This window comes from Rattus rattus, chromosome 2 (genome assembly GCF_011064425.1).
Source record: "Rattus rattus isolate New Zealand chromosome 2, Rrattus_CSIRO_v1, whole genome shotgun sequence".
NCBI classification, from domain to species: Eukaryota; Metazoa; Chordata; class Mammalia; order Rodentia; family Muridae; genus Rattus; species Rattus rattus.
In genome coordinates, this window is record NC_046155.1 from 106590216 (window position 1) to 106618029 (window position 27814).

General features: G+C 36.7%; 2 protein-coding genes and 1 pseudogene across 2 annotated transcripts; 1 reads left to right on the forward strand and 2 right to left on the reverse strand.

Moving 5' to 3' along the window:
* The first annotated feature begins 1478 nt into the window (after positions 1 to 1478).
* Positions 1479 to 27814, forward strand: part of LOC116893200 — a 77599-nt pseudogene continuing 51263 nt past the window's right edge.
* LOC116894218 (olfactory receptor 502-like) lies at positions 14852 to 15796 on the reverse strand. Its single transcript, XM_032895930.1, has one exon. The coding sequence runs from the start codon at positions 15794 to 15796 to the stop codon at positions 14852 to 14854; it is 945 nt and encodes a 314-aa protein (XP_032751821.1).
* Positions 26539 to 27483, reverse strand: LOC116894216 (olfactory receptor 502). The gene has a single exon (XM_032895929.1). The coding sequence runs from the start codon at positions 27481 to 27483 to the stop codon at positions 26539 to 26541; it is 945 nt and encodes a 314-aa protein (XP_032751820.1).

The window sequence follows — 27814 nt, forward strand, 5'->3', positions numbered from 1 at the left end:
TTATGTGATGGGAGGAATTTCTTTTCTGGTCCAATCTATTTGGAGTCCTGTAGGCTTGTTGTATGTTTATGGACATGTCTTTAGGTTAGGGAATGTTTCTTCTATAATTTTGTTGAAGATATTAGCTGGCCCTTTGAGATAGGAATCTTCACCTCTTCTATACCTATTATTCATAGGTTTGGTCTTTTCAGTGTGCTGTGGATTTCTTGAATACTTTGAATTAGGAGCTTTTTGCTTCTCATATTTTCTTTGACTGTTGTGTCAATATTTTCTATGGTATCTTCTATGCCTGACATTCTGTCTTCTAACTCTTGTTCTGTTGGTGATGCTTGCATTTGTGAATCCTGATTTCTTTCCTAGGTTTTCTATCTACAGAGTTGTCTCCCTTTGTGTTTTCTTTAATGTTTCTGTTTCCATGTTTTAGATTCAAGACAGTTTTGTTCATTTCCTTTATCTGTTTGACTGGATCTTTCTGTATTTCTTTCAGAGATTTATTTGTTTCCTCTTAAAGGACTTCTAATTCTTTACCTGTGTTCCTAGTTACTCCTGGTGGTAGGGCAGACACTGTGGCCTCAACTGTCATCTTGGACATGTTAGAACACCTAGAAGTGGAGTTTCCTCTAGGAGTTGTCAGAGTGGATGCAGAGCCTGAGCTCCAGAACTGCTCCAGGTGCACGTTCAATTTGTGATGATTTTATTGAGTAATTTTTCATTGATATTCATAAGTGAAAATTTCCTGAAGTTTCTTTTCTTTGTTGAGTCTTTGTATGGCTTAGGTATCATCATAACTGTTACTTCAAAGCATTACATAAGTAGTATTCCTTGTTTTTATTTTGTCTAATAGTTTGAGAAGTTGTGGTATTAGGTCTTCTTTGAATGTGTGATAGAATTTCACATTAAAACCATCTGGCCCTGGGCCTTTTTTGTTGGGAGACTTTTAGTGGTTACTTCTATTTCCTTAGGTGTTATGGGGCTGCTTATATAGTTTATCTGCTCCTGATTTAACTTTGGTACCTGGTATCTGTCTAAAAAGTCATTCCTTTCCTTATTTAGTGTCATTAAAATAATGCTTTGTAATACTTATTTGGTATGGTTGACATATTCCCAGGCAACTATTTCTAATGGATATCAGAAAACTGGTTTGATGAACTAGACTTATTAGAAAATTTGCCCTTGAGAATTCACATCTGAGTCCATCATGGTTACTGACATTGCAGTAATCATAATGGACATGAAAAAATAATCTTGAAGAAAATAATTTCCCTATTTGTCACCAAGACATAGGAACTCAGATGCAGATCTCCAGGCCACAGGATACTTAAGAATACTCCAGAGGCAAACAAGGATCTGAAAAGTGCTGAAAGAAGTACACGTATTCTCTATTAATCCCTACAGTAATAAAAAGTGCTACCTAGATGTGTTCATATTCCCGCCTCACACTTTACGCTGTATTTTTCTCAGGCATCTATCTTGATGGCATGACAAAGATGTTCTCTTTGATCTTTGTCTTCTTGGTTCTGATGCTCTCCTTTCCTTTTCATCTGAGTGATCCCAGATGCTTTTAAAGAATAAAAGTCATTAAAAAATGATCTAGCAGATAAAGACACTAATTGTATCTTTTCCATTTATACAAAGTGTGTTTATGTGAAAAATGATCATTTCAGTGGGTATCTAGACAAGCAGTAAGTGCATATTTCATTTCCATATTTTAGTTTATCTTAAGAGATAAATCATTCTATGGATGTTGAGGGATAGCCCATGATACTATATGCCTCCCTGCTTTCCTCATCTAGAGCATAAGCAGAATTCATTTTATTTTGACTACTAGTGATTTTCCCGATCCTGGAGTTTTTATTGGGTAGCTTGTTATATATTGTTTTTGAGTCACAATTTCCATATAGAAGCTTACTCAATAACACACAATATTCACTTTGCTCTTAGGGAGATTCCCTTATTACAACATTTCCAACCTAGGGTGCCATGTGATGTCCCTGGGAAAAATAATAAGAAATATTGCTTTTGATGTATCTCACAATGAGTACAGTAAAGTAGTCTTTTGTTGATCTGCATTGTTTCTTGCATCAGCAATGATACCCACATCTGCACATCAGATACCAGTGTATCTGTCCTGACTTTTAGTTACATGTGTTATAAAGATACACAGACTTTGTTCAAATAATCTGTATGTCATAATTTTAAATTTGTTGCAGTCTTTGACTTCTGCAGCTGAAATCAAGACTGAGAACATAGTGACTCAATGACATTATGCACAATGAGAATTTTACATTTCTTTTCCTGTACATTCTGTTTCTAATGCACAGCCACATTTTTCTTACATTAACAATTTCAGGATGTTATTCAAAATTATAATTTAGAAACTTATGAAATATATACATCTATTTTAGAATATAATGTGTTAATTTGTTAGAGGAGAGGATGCACAGATAAACCTCGACTTGCAATTTCCATTTTCATGTGCTGAAATAAATATATTGTCTGCTAATATTTGAGAGAGAAGTAATGAAATTTCAGCTTTGCTGGTGTTTCCCCAAGGCAGAAGGTCATATTTAAAATGCTCATGTCTCATTTTCACTGCACATTTTTCAGATATTTAAATTATTTCACATTTACATCTCATTCTCCTTTTCCCTGGTTATATAAATGTGATTGGGTATTGTGGGAAGGTGTAAACTATATACAGTATGATTTATATTTCCATAATTTCCCTTTATTGGGAGGTTATTGTATTTGACACTTCAGTTGAAGAAATTGTGAAAGTTTCTCCCAGACTATGCCATAAAAAGGTCACAAATAATTAAGACAAAACAGAAGAGAATGTTTGTAACTTTGGATTACATTAGAAAAAAACCTCAGAAGAAACTGGAAACTACAGGAGAACAATGGGTTGATATGATAAAGTGATTATGTAATAGAAAAAAAAGATATTTGTGGTAAAATGTGGCAAGGAGAAGATAACCCTAAAATTTAAATGATTGGATATAAATGGGAAAGAACATAGGACTAACTGAGTAGTTTGAACAAGAAAATCTTCAGAAATTAGTATGTTGTGACTCCATAAGTTTTTAATAACCTAAACATCGTTCCCAGCAAGCCTCGCCCTAGATGTCTAATAGAGGGTGCTTGTAATCCATCTTAATTCATTTTTAAACTGTTTTAGCTAATGAATCAATATGTCTCAGTGATGTGTTATCTCTTTTAAGATTATGGGAAGTTTTATCCAACACCCTGACAATTGAAAGTGCAGGAACTTTCATTATATGTGTTTTCATGTTTATATGGTATGGAATGAGTGAGGTTCAGAAAAATGTTTTAATTTCTCTTTTCTTATGAGTAATAATAAAAACAGCAAAGCATGTATTTCCTGTCTAGATCCCTAGATTTACATTTTTAACAGTGAAACATATCTTGTTAATGTAGAAAGTGACCCATGAAGGCATACATGCCTAGGTTGTAAAAAGTTGTTAGGTGGTCAGGATCATTTATTTAACTTTCCTCATATTCGTGCATATTCACTACAGAGTACAGTTATTACAACTATGATTCTCTAAAACCTTGTATAATATATAACAAATATATTTCCAAATCAGTATATGTTTCTTTTTCTATATTGTGCCTACAAAGCTAAGGTTGTATAGCCGTGCAATATAATTATTCAGTAATATTTAGATGTTTCTATCATTATTAAAAACATGTTGTCACCATTGATAAAGCAAGAAATTTTTAAAGTAAAATATTAGATTATTTATCCACCTACATGGTGTTCTGTCTACTTGAAAAAAGATATACTATTAGATCAATGGGATTGAACTATGACTTTCAAAAACATAGCCCTGTGAGAGAACTCACCACCCTGACAGGTGGGCACTACTGAGACTGCAGAGCGGGAGAGACCACAAATACTGCCCACCCCTTCCCACATCCCTGGCCCAAGAAGAAACTGTATAGGGCCTCTGGGAACTGGAAGATAGGGGCACTCAAGCAGCAGGTCCCCTGTGGTCCAGACATGACCTTGATCTGAAGAGACACGATCAAAAGCAACCTACACCGAAATCCTGTGGGAAAAAGAGCTAAACCTTCAGAGGGGCAGACACACCTGGGAAGCCAGAAGAGACTACACTCTGCCCACATTTCTGACTCCAAGGAAAACACCAAAAGCCATCTGGGACCCTGGTGGACAGGGACCTCGGGAAAAGGCAGTGCAGGCCCTCCTGGTTGCCACCCTCACAGAGAGCTCAAAAGCAACACACCAGGAGCCACTTCAGCTGCGGAACCAAGGGTAAGACCAACTTTTCTGCTCCAAGCTGCCTGCCTGGTGGACTCAGGACACAGGCCCACAGGAATATCTGAAGACCAGTAGACAGGAAAGAATACACGCCCAAAAGCAGAACACTCTGTTCCAACAACTGGCTGATGGTAAACAGGAAAACAGGTCTACAGCACTGCTGACACACAGGCCTATAGGATGGACTAGCCACTGTCAGAAATAGCAGAACAAGGTAACACCAGAGACAATCTGATGGCGAGAGGCAAGCACAGGAACCCAAGCAAAAGAAACCAAGACTACATGTCACCATCGGAGCCCAATTCTCCCACCAAAGCAAACACTGAATAACCAAACACACCTGAAAAGCAAGATCTACATTTAAAATCACATTTGACCATGATGATGGAGGACTTCAAGAAAGACATAAAGAACTACCTTAGAGAAACGCAGGAAAACATAAATAAACAAGTAGAAGCCTATAGAGAGGAATCACAAAGATCCCTGAAAGAATTCCAGGAAAACACAACCAAACAGGTGAAGGAATTAAAAATGGAAATAGAAGCAATAAAGAAAGCACAAAGGGAGACAACCCTGGATATAGAAAACCAAAAGAAGAGACAAGGAGCCATAGATACAAGCATCACCAACAGAATACAAGAGATAGAAGAGAGAATCTCAGGAGCAGAAGATTCCATGGAAATCATTGACACAACTGTCAAAGATAATGTAAAACGGAAAAAACTACTGGTCCAAAACATACAGGAAATCCAGGATTCGATGAGAAGGTCAAACCTAAGGGTAATAGTTATAGAAGAGAGTGAAGACTCCCACATCAAAGGGCCAGTAAATATCTTCAACAAAATCATAGAAGAAAACTTCCTTAACCTAATGAAAAAGAGGCCCATGAACATAAAAGAAGCCTACAGAACTCCAAATAGATTGGACCAGAAAAGAAACTCCTCGCGACATATAATAGTCAAAATACCAAGTACACAAAACAAAGAAAGAATATTAAAAGCAGTAAGGGAAAAAGATCAAGTAACATATAAAGGCAGACCTATCAGAATCACACCAGACTTCTCACCAGAGACTGTGAAAGCTAGAAGATCCTGGACAGATGTCATACAGACCCTAAGAGAACACAAATGCCAGCCCAGGTTACTGTAGCCAGGAAAACTCTCAACTGACATAGATGGAGAAACCAAGATATTCCATGATAAAACAAAATTTACACAATATCTTTCTACAAATCGAGCCCTTCAAAGGATAATAAATGGTAAAGCCCAACATAACCTCACATCCAAATATGAATATAACAGGAAGCAAGAATCACTATTCCTTAATATCTCTCAACATCAATGGACTCAACTCCCCAATAAAAAGACATAGATTAACAAACTGGATACGCAATGAGGACCCTGCATTCTGCTGCCTACAGGAAACACACCTCAGAGACAAAGACAGACACTACCTCAGAGTGAAAGGCTGGAAAACAAATTTCCAAGCAAATGCTCTGAAGAAGCAAGTTGGAGGAGACATTCTAATATCGAATAAAATAGATTTTCAACTAAAAGTCATCAAAAAAGTTAAGGAAGGACACGTCATATTCATCAAAGGAAAAATCCACCAAGATGAACTCTCAACCCTAAATAACTATGCTCCAAATACAAGGGCACCTACGTACATAAAAGAAACCTTATTAAAGCTCAAAGCACACATTGCACCTCACACAATACTAGTAGGAGATTTTAACACCCTACTCTCATCAATGGACAGATCATGGAAATAGAAATTAAACACAGACATAGACAGACTAAGAGGAGTCATGAACCAAATGGACATAACAGATATTTATAGAACATTCTATCCTAAAACTAAAGGATATACCTTCTTCTTACCACTTCATGGTACTTTCTCCAAAATTGACCATATGAATGGTCATAAAACAGGCCTCAATAGATAGAGAAAGATAGAAATAATCCCATGCGTTCTCTCAGACCACCACAGGCTAAAGCTGGTCTTCAACAACAATAAGGGAGGAACACTCACATATACATGGAAGTTGAACAATGCTCTACTCAATGATAACCTGGTCAAGGAAGAAATAAAGAAAGAAATTAAAGACTTCTTAGAATTTAATGAAAATGAAGATACAACATACCCAAACTTATGGGACACAATGAAAGCTGTGCTAAGAGGAAAACTCATATCTCTGAATGCCTGCAGAAAGAAACAGGAGAGCATGTATCAGCAGCTTGGCAGCACACCAAAAAGCTCTAGAACAAAAAGAAGCAAATATACACAGGAGGAGTAGAAGGCAGGAAATAATCAAACTCAGAGCTGGAATCAACGAAGTAGAAACAAAAAGGACCAAACAAAGAATCAACAGAACCAAAAGTTGGTTCTTTGAGAAAATCAACAAGATAGATAAACCCTTAGCCAGACTAACATGAGGACATATAGAGTGTGTCCAAATCAACAAAATCACAAATGAAAAGGGAGACATATCAGAGGAAATTCAAAAAACCATCATATCCTACTACAAAAGCCTATATTCGACAAAACTTTTGAAAATCTGCAGGAAATGGACAATTTTCTAGACAGATACCAGGTTTGGAAGTTAAATCAGGAAGAGATAAACCATTTAAACAAACCCATAACTCCTGAAGAAATAGAAGCAGTCATTAAAGGTCTCTCAACCAATAAGAACCCAGGTCCAGATGGGTCCAGTGAAGAATTCTAACAAAACTTCATAGAAGACCTCATACCAATAACATCAAAACTATTCCACAAAATTGAAACAGATGGGGCGCTACTGAATTCCCTCTATGAAGCCACAATTACTCTTATACCTAAACCACACAAAGACCCAACAAAGAAAGAGAACTTCAGACCAATTTCCCTTATGAATATCGATGCAAAAATACTCAATAAAATTCTGGCAAACTGAATCCAAGAGCACATCAAAACAATTATCCACCATGATCAAGTAGGGTTCATCCCAGGCATGCAGGGATGGTTTAATATATGGAAAACCATCAACGTGATCCATTGTATAAACAAACTGAAAGAACAAAACCACATGATCATTTCATTAGATGCTGAGAAAGCATTGTACAAAATTCAACATCACTTCATGATAAATGTCCTGGAAAGAATAGGATTTCAAGGCCCATACCAAAACATTGTAAAAGCCATATACAGCAAACGAGTAGCTAACGTTAAACTAAATGGAGAGAAACTTGAAGCAATCCCACTAAAATCAGGGACTAGACAAGGCTGTCCACTCTCTCCCTACTTATATCAGTAGCCTTCCTCTACACAAACAAGAAACAATCCCAGAAAGAAATTAGTGAAAAGACACCCTTCATAATACTTCCAAATAATATAAATTACCTCAGTGTGACTTTAACCAAGCAAGTGAAAGATCTGTATGATAAAACTTCAAGCCTCTGAAGAAAGAAATTGAAGATCTCAGAAGATGGAAAGATCTCCCAGGCTCATGGATTGGCAGGATTAATATAGGAAAAATGGGCATTTTAACAAAAACAATATATAGATTCAATACAATCCCCATCAAAATTCCAATCCAATTCTTCAAAGAGTTAGAAAGAACCATTTCCAAATTCATATGGAATAAAAAACACCCAGGATAACTAAAACTATCCTCAACTATAAAAGGACTTCCAGGGGAATTACTATCTCTGAACTCAAGCAGTATTACAGAGCAATAGTGACAAAAACTGCATGGTATTGGTACAGAGACAGACAGATAGACCAGTGGAACAGAACTGAAGACCCAGAAATGAACCCACACACCTATGGTCACTTGATTTTTGACAAAGGAGGCAAATCCATCCAATGGAAAAAAGATAGCATTTTCAGCAAATGGTGCTGATTCAACTGGAGGTCAACATGTAGAAGAAGGCAGATCGATCCATGCTTATCACCCTGTACAAGGCTTAAGTTCAAGTGAATCAAGGACCTCCACCTCAAACCAGATACACTCAAACTAATAGAAGAATAATTGGGGAAGCATCTCGAACACATGGGCACTGGAGAAAATTTCTTGAACAAAACACCAATGGCTTATGCTCTAAGATCAAGAATCGACAAATGGGATCTCATAAAACTGCAAAGCTTGTGTAAGGCAAAGGACACTGTTATGACAAAATGACAACCAACAGATTGGAAAAAGGTCTTTACCAATCCTACAACTGATAGCTGGCTTATATCCAAAATATACAAAGAACTTAAGAAGTTAGACTGCAGGGAGATGAATAATCCTATTAAAAATGGGGTTCAGAGCTAAACAAAGAATTCACAGCTGAGGAATTCACAATGGCTGAGGAACACCTAAAGAAATGTTCAATATCTTTTGTCATAAGGGAAATGCAAATAAAAACAACCCTGAGATTTCACCTCACACCAGTGAGAATGGCTAATATCAAAAACTCAGGTGACAGCAAATGCTGGCAAGGATGAGGAGAAAGAGGAACACTCCTCCATTGTTGGTTGGATTGCAGACTGGTACAACCATTCTGTAAATCAGTCTGGAGGTTCCTCAGAAAATTGAACATTGAGCTACCTGAGGACCCAGCTATACCTCTCTTGGGCATATACCCAAATGTTGCCCCAACATATAACAAAAACACATGCTCCACTATATTCATAGCAGCCTTATTTATAATAGCCAGAAGCTGGAAAGAACCCAGATGCCCTTCAACAGAAGAATGGATACAGAAAATGTGGTACATCTACACAATGGAATATTACTCAGCTATCAAAAACAATGCCTTTATGAAATTCATAGGCAAATGGTTGGAACTGAAAAATATCATCCTGAGTGAGGTAACCCAATCACAGAAAAACACACATGGTATACACTCATTGATAAGTGGCTATTAGCCCAAATGCTTGAATTGCCCTAGATGCACAGAACACATGATACCAAAGACGGATGATCAAAATGTGAAGGTTCACTCCTTCTTTAAAAGGGGAACAAGAATACACTTGGGAGGCAATAAGGAGGCAAAGTTTAGAACAGAGGCAGAAAGAACACCCATTCAGAGCCTGCCCCACATGTTACCCATATATATCCGTCACCAAACTAGATAAGATGGATGAAGCAAAGAAGTGCAAGCTGACAGGAACTGGATGTAGATCTCTCCTGAGAGACATAACCAGAATACAGCAAATACATATGTGAATGCCAGCAGCAAACCATTGAACTGAGAATGGAACCCCTGTTGAAGGAATCAGAGAAAGGACTGGAAGAGCTTGAAGTGGCTCAAGACCCCATATGAACAACAATGCCAACCAAACAGAGCTTCCAGGGACTAAGCCACTAAGCCACTACCCAGACTTGTATCTGTTGAGGCCTGTTTTGTGAACAATTATATGGTCAGTTTTAGAGAAGGTACCATGAGGTGCTGAGAAGAAGATATATTCTTTTGTTTTAAGATGAAATGTTCTATAAATATCTGTCAAAAATTCTTAATGTCTCTGTTTAGTTTCTGTTTTCATGATCTGTCTATTGATGAGAGTAGAGTGTTGAAATCTCCTACTACTATTGTTTGAGGTGCAATATTTGTTTTGAGGTTTAATAAGGTTTCTTTTATGAATGTAGGTGCCCTTGCATTTGGAACATAGATATTCAGGATTGACAGTTTATCTTGGTGGATTTTTTCTCTGATGAATATGAAGTGTTTTTACTTATCTTATTTGATATCTTTTGGTTGAAAGTTGATTTTATTCGGTATTAGAATGGCTATTCCAGCTTGTTACTTGGGACCATTTTCTTAGGAAATTGTTTTCCAGTCTTTTACTCTGAGACTGTGTCTGTCTTTGTTACTAAGGTGTGTTTCCTGTATGCATCAAAATGCTGAGACCTCTTTATGTATCCAGTCTGTTAGTCTATGCCTGTTTATTGGGGAATTGACCCCATTGATATTAAGAGATATTAAGGAACAGTGATTTTTGTTTTCTATTATTTTTATTGTTGGAGGAGAAATTATGTTTTGTTTAAAACCCTGTTCTGAATTTGAACATCAAGACAATTTACTGACAATTTTGATGTCTGGTGAAGGAAGCTGTGGTGGTTTGGATAAGATATCCTGCATACTCTTGGAAATTTGAATGCTTGGTCTCTAATTGGTAGCACTGTTTGGGAGGCTTAGAATGTGTGGTTTTATTGGAATGGGTATGAAATTGAATGATTTCGGTGTTAAATGTAAAACTCAGCTTTCAGTTGCAGCTGTTGTGACTCCAATCTGCTATCATAGATTCTTATCCGTTTGGAACTGTAAGTCAAAATAAAATTTTCTAAAAGTTAAAAAAGTTTATCTGTATATAGCTTTCTCTTTGCTTCTTTAATAAAAAGTTTTACGTAGCTTTATAAATTTGTAACAACTAGGACCTAGAGAGTTATTTTAGTGTTGGCATCTATGTATGTTTCTAGGCTGATTCACATGTCTTCAGATTTTCAGCCCTAAAAGCTTGAGTTTGTTCATGGTGTCAAGAGCCTGAGATGCTAGGGCATTTGGTCAGTAAAAAAGCTTCTATTTTCAAGAGACATTTTCATGATATTACTACATTATGTCAAGACTAGTGAATTTATCAGCATTTTATTTTCTTGAGTGCTAAGCTTTTATGTCATTAGAGATCATGTAGGTCATTCCTCTTCTAACTGCTTGGATAAATAAGAATTATTTGAGAATTAAATTCTATATATAACTATTCACAAGAATTTGACTTAAATTTTAAGTTGATTCAGGTATATTTTCTTGAATATACCCGTCTTCTTTCCCAACTACAACATACATACATGTGTGTGTGTGTGTGTGTGTGTGTGTGTGTGTGTGTGTGTATACATTTTCAAAGAGCAAAGTATTCTTCAATGGTAGAAGAAAGCCAGGACCTTTTGAAATAAAGATTCATTTTAAAGTAAGAAAGTCACAATAATTATAACCTGAATTTATAATGTTCTTACTATCTCCCACAATCATTCTTCTACCAATGAGAATAAGTCTCTGAGTTGTCTCAGGATTCACATATGAATCAAATTCCTTGAGAGCATTATCTCAGGTGAAAAAGGCACTTATTACACATGAAAACAAATGTCAAGGAGTTAATCTGAACTCTTTTATTTTGATTTGTGAATTGTCTCATTTTTATTTGATAATTATTAGAAGTGTATAATAAGAAAATTGTCTCAGGTGAATGTTAGTTCTTGGTTCATTTTATGTTTCATGTCAATGGATACTGAGATAAAATATACAACTTTAGCTATTTTCTTTTAATATTTTTTCATTTTTATAAAATTTTTGTAGTTAGTAATGTTAAGACTCTTCATTAAGAACCTTGAGGAACATGTGGAGGTATGAGAGTAAAGCCAATTTAAAGGATATAAAATACTTATATATAAAATGCAAATAAAGAAAATATCCAATAAAAAATAAAAAATATTATATATAGAAAACTGTGAAAGAAAAAGCCTGTGAATAAAAAAACCACATTGCTGATCCTCAAGTAAGAATTGATATCTCGGGATTTAGCTCAGTGGTAGAGTGCTTGCCTAGCAAGCGCAAGGCCCTGGGTTCGGTCCCCAGCTCCAGAAAAAAGAAAGAAAAAAAAAGAATTGATATCTCACAATTCATACCACAAAGAGATTTTGGCTTCCATTTTTGTGGGGAGGATGGTAGAAATATTCATTGCTCTTCAGTTTGAAAACCTCGTCTGACTCCTTCTAATCTTAATTTCATGAAGCCATTCTATATTTTCTGCCCCTACATGTAAGCAGCTGGCCACTGATGAAATAAACAAATTTCAAAACTCTTCTGCCCTATCACTAGTGTATGCTGTCCAATTTTTTGAGTGTAGTGATTCTTAAAATTAAAAAGCCATGGTAGGGACCACAAAAAAATATTAGACACAATTTTATCTCATCCTTCTTCCAGAGAGTCATGGGATCTTAGCCAGGCTGTTCCTCTGTCTCACAGCCACTAGAAATACAGAAAAGTGCTATAAATGCTGGCATTTTAAACTTTTAAATTATGAAGCTCTCTGTGATTTAATCTAACATTTATGTTACTGTGTACATTTCACCTGTTCCTTACCTTTTCAGTGAATGTTATGTATGTTGATTAACTTTCATATCTTAAATTCTAGCGGATTTGTTTTTCTTGCACACTGCCATTGATTCTCTGTTTAGTATCCCTGGTTTCCATTTAGTGGGTCAATATTTTTCTCTGTGTTTGACAGGATTAATTGAAACTTGTTTATTCATTTACTCAATTAGTTCTGAGGTAGCACTTGATCTTGACTGTATTAGAGCCAAGTTCAAGAACTAAGATTCTTTTTCCCACAGTAGCAGCAATCTGTGTAATGGTTGCCTTCCTGTAGTTTCTCTATATTTGCTAATATGTGTGATTTCTTTTGATAAGATCCCCCCCCAAGTATATGTCTGAATTTATGATTCTTGCCCCTCTAATTCTTCATCTCATCTTAAATGTAATTCAATTTTATAGCATTTTTTCTGAATTCTCAAATTCGGTCACTGGAAAGAAAAGTGTGTTTATTTCTGTTGGGTTATGTGTAAAGGCAGAGGATTTCCCCTCTCCTACTTTTATGCCAATTCCAGGAAAAGAACTGAAGTCATGAGTGTTTTGTGGTAAGAACTTTACCCTGCTAACTCATCTCACTGACAAAAAATATAATAAATTAAAATTTAAATCTACTTCCCTGAGTTGTCACTTTCTGGGGATGTTTACAGAATGCTTATTTTGTAAGCAATAATGTAATGTTGAAGATATACTTAGCGTTTTATCATTTGTTTCAGTTGGGTGTACCATAGGGCTAATTAAAGCTCTTTAATAATTTCAACAGAAGCTTCAATGTACATGAAAGCAATATTACATCCACACAACTATCTCATATAGGTACTATTTTATTTTACATGAATATTCTCACATCCCACAATCCTTTCTCAGGTACTAAGTTCTCAGTGAGAAGTATACTGTAAACCCTTTCCCTGTGAACATCAACCTAACACACATGATGTTGGTTTTTGTTGATTTTTGTTTTATCAATGATACTCAACCTATTCTGATAGTCTATATCACATAACTTTTACTTTTTTTCTCCATCTTTATTAAATTGGGTATTTCTTATTTACATTTCAAATGTTATTCCCTTTCCCAGTTTCCAGGCCAACATCCCCCTAACCCCTCCTCCTCCCCTTCTATGTGGGTGTTTCCCTCCCCAAACACCCCCCATTACCACCCTCCCCGCAACAATTATTATCAAGAACCTATATGAGTGATTCTAAATTCCACTGTTGCTAGTTTTTATTTGTAACCACTTCCACTGTACTAAACTATCATTTGAAATGTGAGAATCATTGACAGACTCTAGAATATATGGAAATGCAGGTGAATGAGGAAAAACATCAATGCTTTGGTTCTATCAGCAAAAAGGTGGAATTTGTTCCTGGAAAATTAAAGTAGAAGGTGAAGAGGAGTAAATATGAACACCACCAACATGTGAAAGTTGATTTCATATCTCCTAAAGGCAGTCAGATTTCAAAGGTGATATAGCCAGGTATGCTCATTTGTGCACACGAGGATAAGTGGCTTGACCATGAAGTCTTTCTAAAAATTTCCTCTTCATGGACTCACTGTTAAAATTATATACATCTCTTTAAATACCATTTCTGTTGTTTTTATTAGTTTATTTCCCTTGATCCTGGCAAGCTCAAGAATCTGACTTAATAGGAAGACCAGCAGTTTCAACTAATCTGGACCCTTGAGGTCTCTCAGACACTGTGACACCAACCAGGCAACATATATGAACCTGAGATGAGGACCCCAACACATATATAGCAGAGGACTGCTGGCTCTGGTCTCAGGAAAAGAAGACACACCTAACCTTTGAGAGACTTGAAGTGCCAGGGAGTGAGAAGGTTTGGAAGGGAACTGGCACTGAACAAAATGGTTATGAAGTCTGTTTATGAAGTCTCTGTCTCTTATGAATTGACTCCATTGATGTGCACCTGCAGTTGTATATCATCAAAAGAACACATGGTGGGGAAATGTCACATTATGGTCAATAAAGAGGAATAATATCGTGAGTCCCAATATATCCTTTATGGCATTCATCTGGTAAACTGAAGATTGCCCACTAGAATCAAGCGTTGTGATTCTAGCCTTTCTCAACAGCACTAGACAACAGAGCCTAAAAAAACATGTAAGACTTTGAGGACAGTTAAGATGCAATTTGTAACAAAGTTGACTATAAAATATTTGAAAAAAATGAAAAATGTCAAAATATTTTCAGCATATTATATTTCATATGAATTACCTTATTTTGTTACTTAAAAATTATTTTATTCTATTAAAAGTAATAAATGACATTTCTTCTGTAGTCTGAATATTGAAATCTGATATTTATTACAAATTTCCACATTTGCTAATAATATATCAATAGAATTTTCAATCACAGAAACTCAAATTTTATTACTATATTCATATTATTGCTATAACAAGTCCAACAATATAACAGATATCTCTAAGAAAATATTTTCCTTCCAATTTGTTTCTTCAGGGCACCCTTAATCTCATTACTTCTCAGGCTGTAAATAAGAGGGTTCAACATGGGGATCACCACCATGTAGAACACAGACACCACTTTGTTCTGGTCTGTGGAGTAGTTAGATTTGGGCATCACATAGATGAATGTGACAGTTCCATAGAACAGAGTGACTGCAGTGAGGTGGGAGGTACAGGTAGAGAAGGCCTTTTGGCGGCCTTCAGTGGAGTGCATCTTCAGGATGGTGATGAGGATGTAGATATAGGAGACAACAATAACAATCACTGTGAATAGAATGACAGTGCCAACAGAAATAGTGGCAAGAATAATGGAGACACTGTCATCAGAACAAGAGAGTTCAACTAAAGGAGTAAAATCACAGAAAAAGTGATTGATTCTATTTGGTCCACAGAAGAAGAAAGAAAAGAATGAAAGGGTGAAAGAGGAGGCATTAAGAAAACCACTTATGTATGCTACTACAAGCAACTGTACACAGACTTGTGTTGACATTTTGGTTGGATAAAGCAGTGGGCTACAGATTGCTACAAAGCGATCATAAGCCATGGCAGCTAGAACAAAGCACTCAACTGTTCCAAAGAAAGCACCTGAGCCAAGCTGGATGCCACATCCTAGGTATGTAATGGTATTTTTCTCCACAAAAAAGTTAACAAGCATATTGGGTGTGACAGAAGATGAGTAGCCTATATCTGCAGAAGCCAAATGGCTGAGAAAAAAGTACATGGGGTGATGGAGCTGAGAAGAGACTCTGATGAGCATGATGGTGCTGAGATTTCCAGACAAGGTCACCAGGTAGATGCACAGGATGATGGTGAAGAGGATGACTCTAAGGACTGGGTCATCTGTTAATCCTAATAAAATAAACTCTGTCACTGCAGTGTGGTTTCCATTGTCCAGGAAAGCCATTGGACAGTATAGCTGCTATCTGATCAATGCTGTGATGGAGACATGACAGGAAGGGGTTCATGACTATATTACCTCTACAAAAAGTTACAGTGAAGTTGAGAGCACATGCAAGTTTGGGGTGTAAAGAAGCTATGTGGAAAATAGACATGAGTTCCTATCATACAAAATTTATATCATCTTTTAGTGAAACAAAGCTACTTCAAGATAAGTAGTCTTACTAAAACTTGGAAAACTAGAAAGGAATCTGTGTTTTCTAAGTGGAGTGTGATGTAATGAAATCACATTGCTTTCTACACAATACAAAGGGGGAAAATACTCAACATAAAATATTAAGTTTCCCTATGTTCATCCAGCTCAGGATCACAGGAACTCTTACTTCAAGATTTTCAACATTATACCTTCTGATTGTCTAAAATATCTGCTGCCAGTTATACTAGAACCTTCACAAAGTACTCCATCAAAGCATTTTAAAAATAGTGACTTCATTCTCCTGAGTAGCAAGTTCCTGTAGTGTTATTGATCATGCTGAGTTCTAGATTCATCAGTGGCTAGATAAATAAGAAATGTATAACAATGGAGATTAACTGGATAAAGAAATAGAAGCTGATTCAGCTAGGTGTTTTTGGTCCAGATGATGGACTATTCCACCAGATGTGTGTATCCACTAAAACTTTTGAGTTTGGATAAATTTTCAAAGAATAAATTATTCTCTAAGATAAAAGTCAAATTAAAAGCCAGATTTACCGACAAAAAAATCAAAACTTACCTCTTCCAACTAGAATCCATTGCAAAGTAATAAGGTCAAAGTTATTTTGCTTTTGTAGCTGCACGGCTTTCTCTTGCTGTCATTGTTCATCATTGAGTATAAGTCCCTGCAGAGATGCTGGATTCCAGTGTGAATTCAAGTCACTGGAGATCATTATCTCACTCCCAGTTCATTTCACACAAATACAAATACTCTTCAAGGAATTTATCTAGTGGTACTTTCCTCTTATGCATGAATGAACATGCTTCAATGATAATTATTCAAAAACTATGATTAAAATTATGTCAGGTGATATTCAAGCAATTTCCCTTAGGCTGGCCTTGTTGACTTCTTTGGTTCTGAGTTTTGTAGTGTGGTTATGCTATACATTATGGCTACTATGCACTTATAGCTGAATACATGCCACGAATCTTTCTTGATTGGGACTACATCACTTGGGGTGATAGTTTCTACTTCCAAGCATTTGCTGGAAAAATTCATGATGTCCTTGTTTTTAGTAGTTGAGTAGTATACTATTGTATAAATGAGCAAAAGGATGCTTTTTCCCTAATTTCTTTCTCAGCCTGTTTATTGTTTATATAAAAGAGGGCTACTAAATTTGTAAGTTTTTTTCACTCAGCCATTTTGTTGAAGAGGTTTAGCAGCTGTAAGAGTTCTCTGATAGAATTTATAGGTTACTTATGTATACTATCATGAATTTTGTGAAGAGCAGTACTTTGACTTCTTCCTTTTTGATTTGTATCCCCTTGATCTCCTTTAGTTTCCTTTCTTCTCTAGCTAGAACTTTAAGCTATATTGAAGAGGTAGGGAGTGAAGAGCTTTGTTTTGTCCTGATTATAGTGGAATTACTTTAAGTTTCTCTCAAGTTAATTTGATGTTGGCATGCTATTATACTGCATTTATTATGTTATGCACATTTTATTCCTGATCTCTTTAAGACTTTGATATGAAGGGGATCTTGGTTTAGTAAAAGGGTTTTTCAATATCTAATGAGATGAGCCTGTGATTTTTTTCTTTCAGTTTATTCATATAGTGTATTGTATTGACAAATTTCTGTGTACTGAATCACTCCTGCATCCCTGAGATGAAACCTCTTTAAGCCTGATGGATGATGTTTTCATGTGTTCTTGGATTTTGTTTCAGAGTATTTAATAAGTATTTTTCATCGAAGTTTATATGAGAAATTAGACTGAATTTTTTTCTGTTGACTCTTACTGTTGTTTAAGTATTAGGGTAACTGTAACCTCATAGAATAAGGCTTACAGTGTTCTATTTCAGGTTTTTTTGGAAGAGTTTTTAAGAGTATTAGTATTAGCTCTTTGTTGAAAGTGTGGAAGATTTCTGCCCTAAAACCATTTGGCCCTAGACCTATTTTGGTTGGGAGATTTTAGTGACTGCTTCTATTTCCTTAGAAGTTAAGACTGTTTAGATCATGTACTTGCTTGTTGTTGATTTAAATTTGGTAAGTGATATCAGTCTAGAAAAGTATCCATTTCACATAGACTTTCCAAATTTCTAGATTACTGGCTTTTTAAGGAAGGACTAATGATTCTTTGAATCACTGTCTCTTTTTGTGTTTCCCTTTTCAATTCTGATTTTGTTTATGTGGATCCTATCTCTCTGTTTTATAGTTAGTTTGTCAGTTTGTCTTTCTCGTTTACTTTGTCAAAGAACTGGTGCTTTCTTGGTTTTTTGTTGTTGTTGTTGTTGTTTTGTTATTTTTTGTTTTTTATTCTTTGTATTGTTTTCTTTGTATTTAATAAACTGATTTCAGCTCAGATTTTGATTACTTTTTGTCCTCTAGTACTCTTGGTAGTGTTTGCTTTTTTTATTAAGTAGAGATATCAGATGTACCTTTAAATTGCTAGTATAAGAACTCTGTAATTTCTTTATGTCTACACATAGAGCTATGAGCTTTCCTCTTAGCTCTGCTTTCACTGTCTCCATTATTTTGGGTATATCATGGCTTCTTTGTGATTTAATTCTAGATAGTGTTTAATTTCTTTATTTATTTCCAGACACAAAGACCATTCACTAGGGAGCTGTTCAGTTTCCATGAGCATGTATGCTTTCTATTGCTTCTGTTGTTGTTGAAGTCCAGCTTAACTCCATGATTGTCTGAAAAGGTACAAGTCAAATTTTTTAAATTTCTTGTATCTGCTGAATCTTGCTTTGTGACACAGTATATACTTAGTTTTGTAGAAGGTTCTGTTATACAGTAAAAAATTATATTCTTTTGTGTTTCAGAGGAATGTTCTGTGCATGTTAATTAGGTTCACTTGATCTATAATATCAGTTACATTTATTACTTCTATTTTTTGTCTGGATGACCTGTTTATTCCTGGGAGTGTGTGTTGAAAGCTGCCAGTATTAATGTGTGGGGTTCAATGTATGATTTAAGCTTTAGCAATGTTTCTTTTAGAAATGTTGGTGCCCTTGTGTTTGGGACATAGATGCTCAAAATTGAGAAGTTACCTTGATAAATTATCTCTCTCTCTCTCTCTCTCTCTCTCTCTCTCTCTCTCTCTATGAAATGTCCTTCCCCATCTCTTTTGATTAATTTTGGTTGAAAGCCTATTTTGCTTGATATAAGAATGGGTACTCTAGCTTGTTTCTTGGTTCTGTTTGTTTGGAAACAACCCTTTCCTCTGAGGTAATGTCTGTCTTTATTACTGTAGTGTGATTCTTGTATGCAGCAGAATTATAGATCCTGGTTTTGCATCCATTCTGTTAGCCTGTATCTTTTATTTTGGTGTACTGAGTCTATTGATGTTGAGAGATATTATTGATCTGTGATTGTTAATTCCTGGGGATGTTTTTATGTTTTTGGTGTCACTGTGTGTGTGTGTGTGTGTGTGTGTGTGTGTGTGTGTGTGTTTGTGCAGGCTTCCCTTGTTATGCTTTTACTGTTATATAATAACTAACATTTTCCCCAGATTCTTTCTCAGCCACTTTATTCTTTGATCAGAGGAGGGCAACTCTCTTTTGAGATTTTTAAAGTTATTTTTATATCCAGATACTTTGTTGAAAGTGTTTTTCAGTAGTAGGAACTCTCTGATAGAATTTTGGGGGTCACATATGAATCTGGCTCCAAAGGGGAATAAAGTAGACTTGGGTTTTGATTGAGGGAGGCACCTGGATGGTAGAAAAGATCACAAGAGAAATATAGGTGGAGATCAGGTTTTGGAGAAGCTGGGACAGAGATGGCTGGAGGAGAGAATGAAAATTGGTGGTGGGCATCTCTGTACTGCTCCATCAACCCCCTATTCCTCATCTGCCCACCAATATAAGAGTGCTCCCCACCCACCCACACTTTTCCTCCCCACCATTCCAGCATCCTCCTACCCTGGGGCATCAAGCCTTCAAGGGACCAAGAGCACCCCCCCTCCTGTTGCTGTCAGGCAAGGCCATCCTCTGTTACAGATGTATCTGGAGCCATGGATCCCTCCAGGCAAACTCCTCGCTTGCTGGTCTAGACTCTGGGAAAACTAGGTAGTCAGGCCAGGTTATGTTGTTCTTCCAATGGGTTGTAATCCATCTTCACTCCTCCAGTCCTTCTGCCAGTCTCCCACCAAGTTCCCTAAGCTCAATCTGAGGGTTGGCTCCAAGCATCCACACCTGCATTGGTCAGTTGTTGGCCAGACCTCCTCAGGAACCACCATACTAGGTTCCTGTCAGCAAGCTCCACTTGACCACAGCAACAGTGTTCGGTTTGGTGTCTGTAGACATGATATAGCCCCAAGTGGAGCAATCCCTGGTTAGCCCTTCCTTCAGTCTCTGTTCCATTTCTTTGTCCTGGATCTTCATTTGGACAGGAGCTTTACTGGGTTAAAAATTTTGAGATGGGTGGGTGACCCCATCCCTCAACCAGGGGCCTGCCTATCTACTGGAGGTGGTCTCAACAGGTTCTATCTTCCCCTTCTCTGTGCATTTCAGCTAAAGTCATCCCTATTGGGACAGAGGAGCCTTATGTTTTCCTGGTGTCTGGGAAACACCAGTGGCTGTCACCAGTTCCTCATCCCCCTGCTACATATTTTTGTTTTATTTCTTGATCCTCTGTACCTCTCTCATATCTTCAGTTCCTGATACTGCTACCTTTATTTCCTATTATTTCTGACTATTTTGAATTGTGTTGTTTTCTTCTATAATTTTGTTGAAGATGTTTGCTGGCCCTTTGGATTGGGAATCTTCCCTTTCTTCTATATCTATTATTCTCAGCTTTGGTCTCTTTATTGTGTCCTGAATTTCCTGGACGTTTTTGCATTTTCTTGGACTGTTGTGTCAATATTTTCTATGATTTCTTCTGCTAATCATCTCATACCCTCATATCCACACTTTATCTTTTCAACTTCCCCCCATATTAAAAGGATACACACAAGCACACACACACACACACACACAGACACACACACACACACACACACACACACACACACACATGAGAGAGAAGGGGGAGGAGGGAGAGGGAAAGGGAGGGAGAGGGAGAGGGAGATGTAGAGAACATGGAAAACATGTAATTTTTGAAGTTATAATGTCACAGTATATGTCACCATATACTGCTTTGTCCTCACATCTTAACTTGCAAATGTTCATTGCCATGAGTTATTAGTCAGGTTCAAGATCTTTGGTTTCTGTGGTACCATCAATACTGGATCCTCACTGGGCCTCCTCTTATTTATCATGTTGCTGCCCTGTGTCATGGAGATTCTGCAGCTTTGAATTAGCAGGCTTGGTACTTTCTTATGTTCCAACTATTCACAGATGATATAGATTTTGGGGTGAGCAAACTCAAAATACTGGATGTTAACTGAGCTGAGTTCTTCAGTCCTCATCTGGATCAGCTACCAATGCCACCATCTGTAGCTGGCAAGGTCAGCCCTCCTGATCTCATGGCCTCAGCATTGGCTCTCCAGCACCCATGCCTCCAGGGCCAGCTCCACTTTGCTTCTTAGTAGAAGTGCAAAGCCTACTATACAAGTGCTATGCTCTTTGAGTGGATAGTTCAGCTCTTCTACTTACACGTTCCCAGGACTGACTCACCCATAACCTCCACCATCAGGTCCAGCTACACTGTTGGCAAGGCTAGGGGCTGGGTCCACTCTTCCAAGTGCTTTCCTACTCTCATGCCCTCAGAACCAGTTCTCCTGACATCTGTGGGTAGCACATGGTTCCATATGCCCTTTATGTACAAAACACATCGACTTCTATCTCAAAGGCTCAAAGGCACAAATAGCAATAGCTCCTGAGGATCTATCATATTGATACTGTTTCTTTTCTCCCACCATAACTCAAATTCTTGCAATCAACCTCATCATATTTGTCTATGTATGTTCTTTGTTCAAGTGTTGTAATTAGTGGTCCTAATGTGGAGTTTTCAACTATTAAAGCAAATGGGATGGATCAACTTTATAGAGTTATCTGTGAAATTCAGTATCAACAATTCTGCCTCAAGAAGCTAAGTGTGACATTCATGAATCTTAGGATGTATATTGATTAGTTCAAAATTATTTGAAAGGAACAGAATTGGTTAACTAGTTTCAGATCCTCACTCTGTGGAAAGCCTGGGCTGATGGACAGGAAACTGGGAAAGGGAATAGCATTTGAAATGTAAACAAGAAATATGCAATTTAATAAAAATGGAAGAAAAAAGAGTAGCTAGACAATGGCCAGGCAGGCTTAGCTGGACAATTATTCTCATGGTACCCAGAATAATATGAATGGTTTGTGGTAAAACCATTGCTAAGTTTGATCAGAAAAGTCTATAGAAATGAAATCAGAGGAAAAACTAATGTTTGGTTATTAATTCTATGACTGTCATGGGAACAGACATTATCCAATTCAAGACCAGGTACAGGAGAGAAATTCCTTAAATAGACCAGCTCTCTACAATATTCTCAAGAAATCTTCTAAAAAGATTTATTTCTCTTTACTGTTATGTGTATGAGTGCTTTGTCTTGAAGGATGTGTACCATATGTATGCCAAGTCCCATTAGAAGGTAGAAGAGTGGGCTAAATCCCTAGACTTGGAATTACAGATGGTAGTAAGCCACAAGGAGGTTCTAAGAGCTGAACCCAGTCAGATCCTCTGCAAGAGTACAATGTGTCCTTAAACACCTAGCCATTGCTTAAATAAACTCAATTTCCTCTTAATTCTACTTTATATCCCCTTGTCATACATCTCTAGTCTGTCTGGCCCTATTTCTTTAAGAGTGAGTGTGGGGAGGGGGGTGGGTGTGCGCGCGCGCGCATAAGATCTTTCTGGGATCAAAAAAGATTATCAGGTATAGTGACATTGACTTTTCCTTATACTTCTTCATATTAGTTAACTCGTGTTGGGAGCTTTATGCCTACCTTTCCTTACAGCTTAGTCTTTAACAGTTGACAAACTATCAGTCAATCTGACAAACTCAAAATATCTAGTAAAATTTTAAGGTGCTTCTGATTATATGAGAGTTTGGAATTTTAGTTATGTAAGTCCAAAAGTTATAAACATAAAGCTTAAACTCCCCATAATCTCTGAATCTGCATCTTTAAGATCAGTGTGTTCTTAATAGCTGAGTAGTACTCCATTGTGGAAATGTACCACATTTTCTGTATTCATTCCTCTGTTGAAGGACATCTGGGTTCTTTCCAGGTTCTGGCTATTATAAATAAGGCTGCTATGAACATAGTCTAAAAATATCCAATAAAATAAAATAAAATAAAATCAGTGTGTTCAAATATTTTCTGTATTTTACATTATGTATTAGCTGAGCATGGATAGCTAGGAAGTAATAAGTTAATGACCAATGAGAAATGTTAATTTATGTATCAATAAAGATTTTAAGTTCATTGTTTACATGTTTGAAACTAGTTTAGGAGTAAAGCCAGAAAAAGGCCTCAAAAGTCAGCAGAGTCCTTATTCCTTATGAGAAATTCTTTCTGGCATATTGTGGCAGATCTTTGGAATTATTTTACAGGCAGATACAAGACAATGTGAGCCATTAATTACATCTACATTTTTTGAATACTTACTTTATTATCCAATGAAGTACATATATAAAGCTCTGTTACTGAATGAAACAGTACTCATGAAATTAATAGTTCAGTGGAGAATACACTAGAAAATGACTAAACTTTTAAAACATAGAAAGTGGTGGGGAAGAATAAATAAAAATATGAGTAGAGTATTAAGGTAGCTGTGGCATGAGTGGGAGTTGTTAGCTTTTAAGGCTTGCAATGAAGTCCCCAAGGGGCAAATAGTATTAAAGCAGGAACATAAGAAGTCCTTAAGGAAAACAAAGAGTATCTGGATTCTATATAAAAGTGAATGAAAAGATTTTAAAATATGTGTAGCCTAATATAACCATGTTTTAAAAATCTATGTTGTACAATTTATTTTGTGAATATATCAAGTACAATAACCACCAGCTGGGAAAAAAATCTTCTTTTGTTATGGTGACAAAAATACCATGGGAATAAACAACTTTCTTACTGGAACTAGGTCTAACTCCACAAGATGAAAATCACACCTAACACTATTATCAGGGCCAAAATCTGTGGCAAAAAGATCATAACACCTAGGTCTTATAGATGTAGTTTTTCAAAACCAACTTTACTTAAGGTTCTTAAATGTTTCAACTTCCCTTCTAGCATACCAGTCAGAGTTAGGAGAGAAAGAAGGTGAGTAGGAAAAGGAGAATTTGTATCTATTTAGAAGTAATTCCTTGAGGCCATCCCACCCTTCATTGTCAGAATATCAGCAGTCCAGTTTAATAACAAAACTAAACAGTAGGGGTGGCTCAATTCAACAGAAAATGCAACATTCTGCTGAATCACTATAAGTCAGCAGAAGTGGCCAGAATCAGCCAGAATACCAGGAGAAGTTCTTTGGTGTGTTTCTCTCTATGAAGTCAAGATCATGAAGATGAACCTAGCCCTCAAGAGACTGGGGGCCCCAGGAAGTTTAGAGGTCTGGTGGGGTGGGTGGGATGGGACATCTTTGTAGAGATGGGGAGGAAGGGGGGGACAGGCAGGAGGTATGGGATATGGAACTCTCCAGGGGTTAACCAGGAGGGGAATGAAATCTGGAGTATATAAATAAATAAATAAATAAATAAATAAATAAAGTAATAAAGTAATAAAAAAACTTACAAGTTTGACTCTTCTTGGAAAATATTTTGGTTTGTTTCTCTTTGTTCTTGGAAACTCAGGAACCGGTTCATTCCGGTCCAAGACCCCATACTTTGTACCTGGTTAGAATGCTGTAGATTATCCCAGGTCAGAGCTTGGAAGGAGCATGTAGTTGAGGAATTGAGGGAGGCAGGAGTCAAAAAATAAGGAAAGAAGTTTGGATTTTTCTCAATCTTAGTTAGACAAGCGCTCCCCATCAACCCAACACCCCAGAGGGTAGTGGTTAATGCAGAGTCCAATAGCTGATCAATGCACATGGGTCATCTGTCCCAATCTCAACCTTACAATCCACAGAGAACTTCACAAAAGCCAAGTTGGTGAGAATGTAAGAGCTAGTGAATCAGAAAAACATTATAAAATTCTTACCTCTGAATGTAACATGGCCATTGCACAATTAATTTAGTTACTTGCACAAGATCAGGCTAAGCCATAGCCCAGCATGAATAAAAGAAAATGAGCCTCTGTGGCCCCAAGTCAGTCAGAGGAGCTACTGACACGTGATGGTTCTTGAGGGACATAACATAAAAATGAAAAAGGTAGCTATGAAATTGAAAGATCAAGGGGTAAATAGAGCACTTGGATGAAAGAAAAGATGAAATATAAATATTTTTAAAATACATGAATTTGAGAAGGAGAAGATGAAGTGGGGCACTCTGTGAAGTTAAAGAAAGATGGTAGTGGATGGATATGATCAATATCATAAACATATTATAAACTATGGAAATTTCAAAATAAAGGAAAATACTGTTCGACAGAGAAATTCACAGATAATTCAGGGATGGATTCCCTACTCTTTGCTGCAGACTCCACAATTAGGCGATGGCCAGGGGCAAACACAACAGATCAGAAGATTTATGAGTCTACAAGGCCCATCCTTATAAATCACCCTTTCTAAAATATTTCTCGGAAATTTAGTCTCTTCTTGCTTCTTATCATTCAATAAGATGGACATATTTATTCAGTTTATCTCAAGATAACAGTGTTAAATCAAGCACAGTCTGAATGATTGAAGTCTGCATTATCCAGTTTTCTCATACTACTACAAATAGCTAAGATAATTAATTTATCAAGAGTAAAGCATTAGTCCTGACGCAAATGTCTACAAGTCTTAGTCGCTAGTAGGAGAAGTCTATCAATATGGTCTATTTCTACACCTCATGGTAATGATGTGTGGTTGAACAAAGTCACTCACCTCCTGGCCAAGTTGAATGACAAACAAAGTTTTGAGTCACTTTTATCTTTTATGACATGCCTAAAGTAAAGAAATTATTACAAATAGGCTCAATTTCTAAATTTACCAGTATTCCCCAAGAACATTACAATAGGTAGCAAGCTTTTACAAATGGCAGGAGATTTGGGGGAAAATTATTATTCAATCTGAGCCAGGTGCTTGCCTTTAATCTAAGTATTCCAGAGGCAAAGACAACCATATCTCTGAGTTCAAGGGCAGCCTGCTCTATAGGACAAGTTTCAGGACATTTGGGACTGTTACACAGAGATCCCTGCCTGAAGAAACCTAAAAAAATAAATAGATCCTATCTATTAAATGCTTAATGATGAAGTATTAATATAACATCAAAATTATGTTTAGCAATTTCTATTTGTATAATTAGATTTATTCCCTTAATTTAAGACACTTAATTTGACTTTATGAAACATAATGAAATTAGATGACCCATATTTATTGAAGAGCTTGTCACATGCTAACACTGTCATTAATCTACTTCAGTCAGAACCTTCCCTTTTTCCTTATATCAAAAAGACATTTATTACTAAATCAGGTCTTTCTAAATAAGAGATATCTCTAAGAAAATGTGTTTTTACCAAACTGTCTCTTCATAGCACCCTTAATCTCTTTATTTCTGAGGCTATAAATGATAGGGTTCAACATGGGGACCACCACCATGTAGAACACAGACACTACCTTGTTCTGGTCTGTGGAATAGCTTGACTTGGGCATCACATAAATGAATGTGATGGTCCCATAGAAAAGAGTAACTGCAGTGATGTGTGAGGTACAGGTAGAGAAGGCCTTGTGGCGGCCCTCAATAGAGTGCATCTTCAGGATGGTGATGAGGATGTAGATGTAGGAGATGGCTATCACAAGCATTGTCACCATAATGATGGAGCCAGCTGTGAATGAGGGAACAACTGCAGGGACACTGACATCAGAACAAGATAATTTTACTAATGGGGCAAAATCACAGAAAAAGTGATTTACTCTATTGGGTCCACAAAAGAGAAGAGAAAAGAAAGAAAGTGTGAAGGAGGAAGCATCAAGGAAACCTCCTATATAAGATCCTATAAGCAGCTGGACACAAACTTGTGTGGACATTTTGTTTGAATAAAACAATGGGCTACAGATTGCTATAAACCGATCATAAGCCATGGCAGCGAGAAGCAAACATTCAACTGTCCCAAAGAAAACAGCTGAACCAAGCTGGATGCCACATCCAAGATAGGAGATGGTGTTTCTCTCCACCAAGAAATTGACAAGCATATTGGGTGTGACAGAAGATGAATAACCTATGTCAGCAAAGGCCAAGTGACTCAGAAAAAAGTACATGGGGTGATGGAGCTGGGAGGAGACTCTGATAAGAAGGATGGTGCTGAAGTTCCCAGACACAGTCACTAGGTAGATGCAAAGGATGATGATGAAGAGGATGACTCTGAGGACTGGGTCATTTGTTAAACCCAATAAAATGAATTCTGTCACTGCAGTGTAGTTCCCATCCTCCAGGAAAGCCATGGAACAGTATAGTTGAAGCTGGATCAAGTCAGGAGATATTATAGGAAGAATTTATAAGTGGGTAATTTGAGTTACTTTAGTGCACAAATAATGCAAATAGATTTAAATATGTCCAAGCATCCATACATATTTACCTGCAGAAATGAGTCTACACTTTAAGTTGGTTAGTAATACATCAAAAAATTTTTCCTCACATAATATGCCTTTTTCTTTTCCTGTTATCTTGTTTAACCAATTACACATTAAACTGAAATATAAAAATATAATATAGATAAAAATTACAACAATGAAACCTGGTTATATTAGGGGAAATGAACGCATAGTTTTATAT

Bases quoted from the DNA above. Each gene is read 5' to 3' on its own strand.
- LOC116894218 (XM_032895930.1), bottom strand. From the start codon at position 15,796: ATGGCTTTCCTGGACAATGGAAACCACACTGCAGTGACAGAGTTTATT.
- LOC116894216 (XM_032895929.1), bottom strand. From the start codon at position 27,483: ATGGCTTTCCTGGAGGATGGGAACTACACTGCAGTGACAGAATTCATT.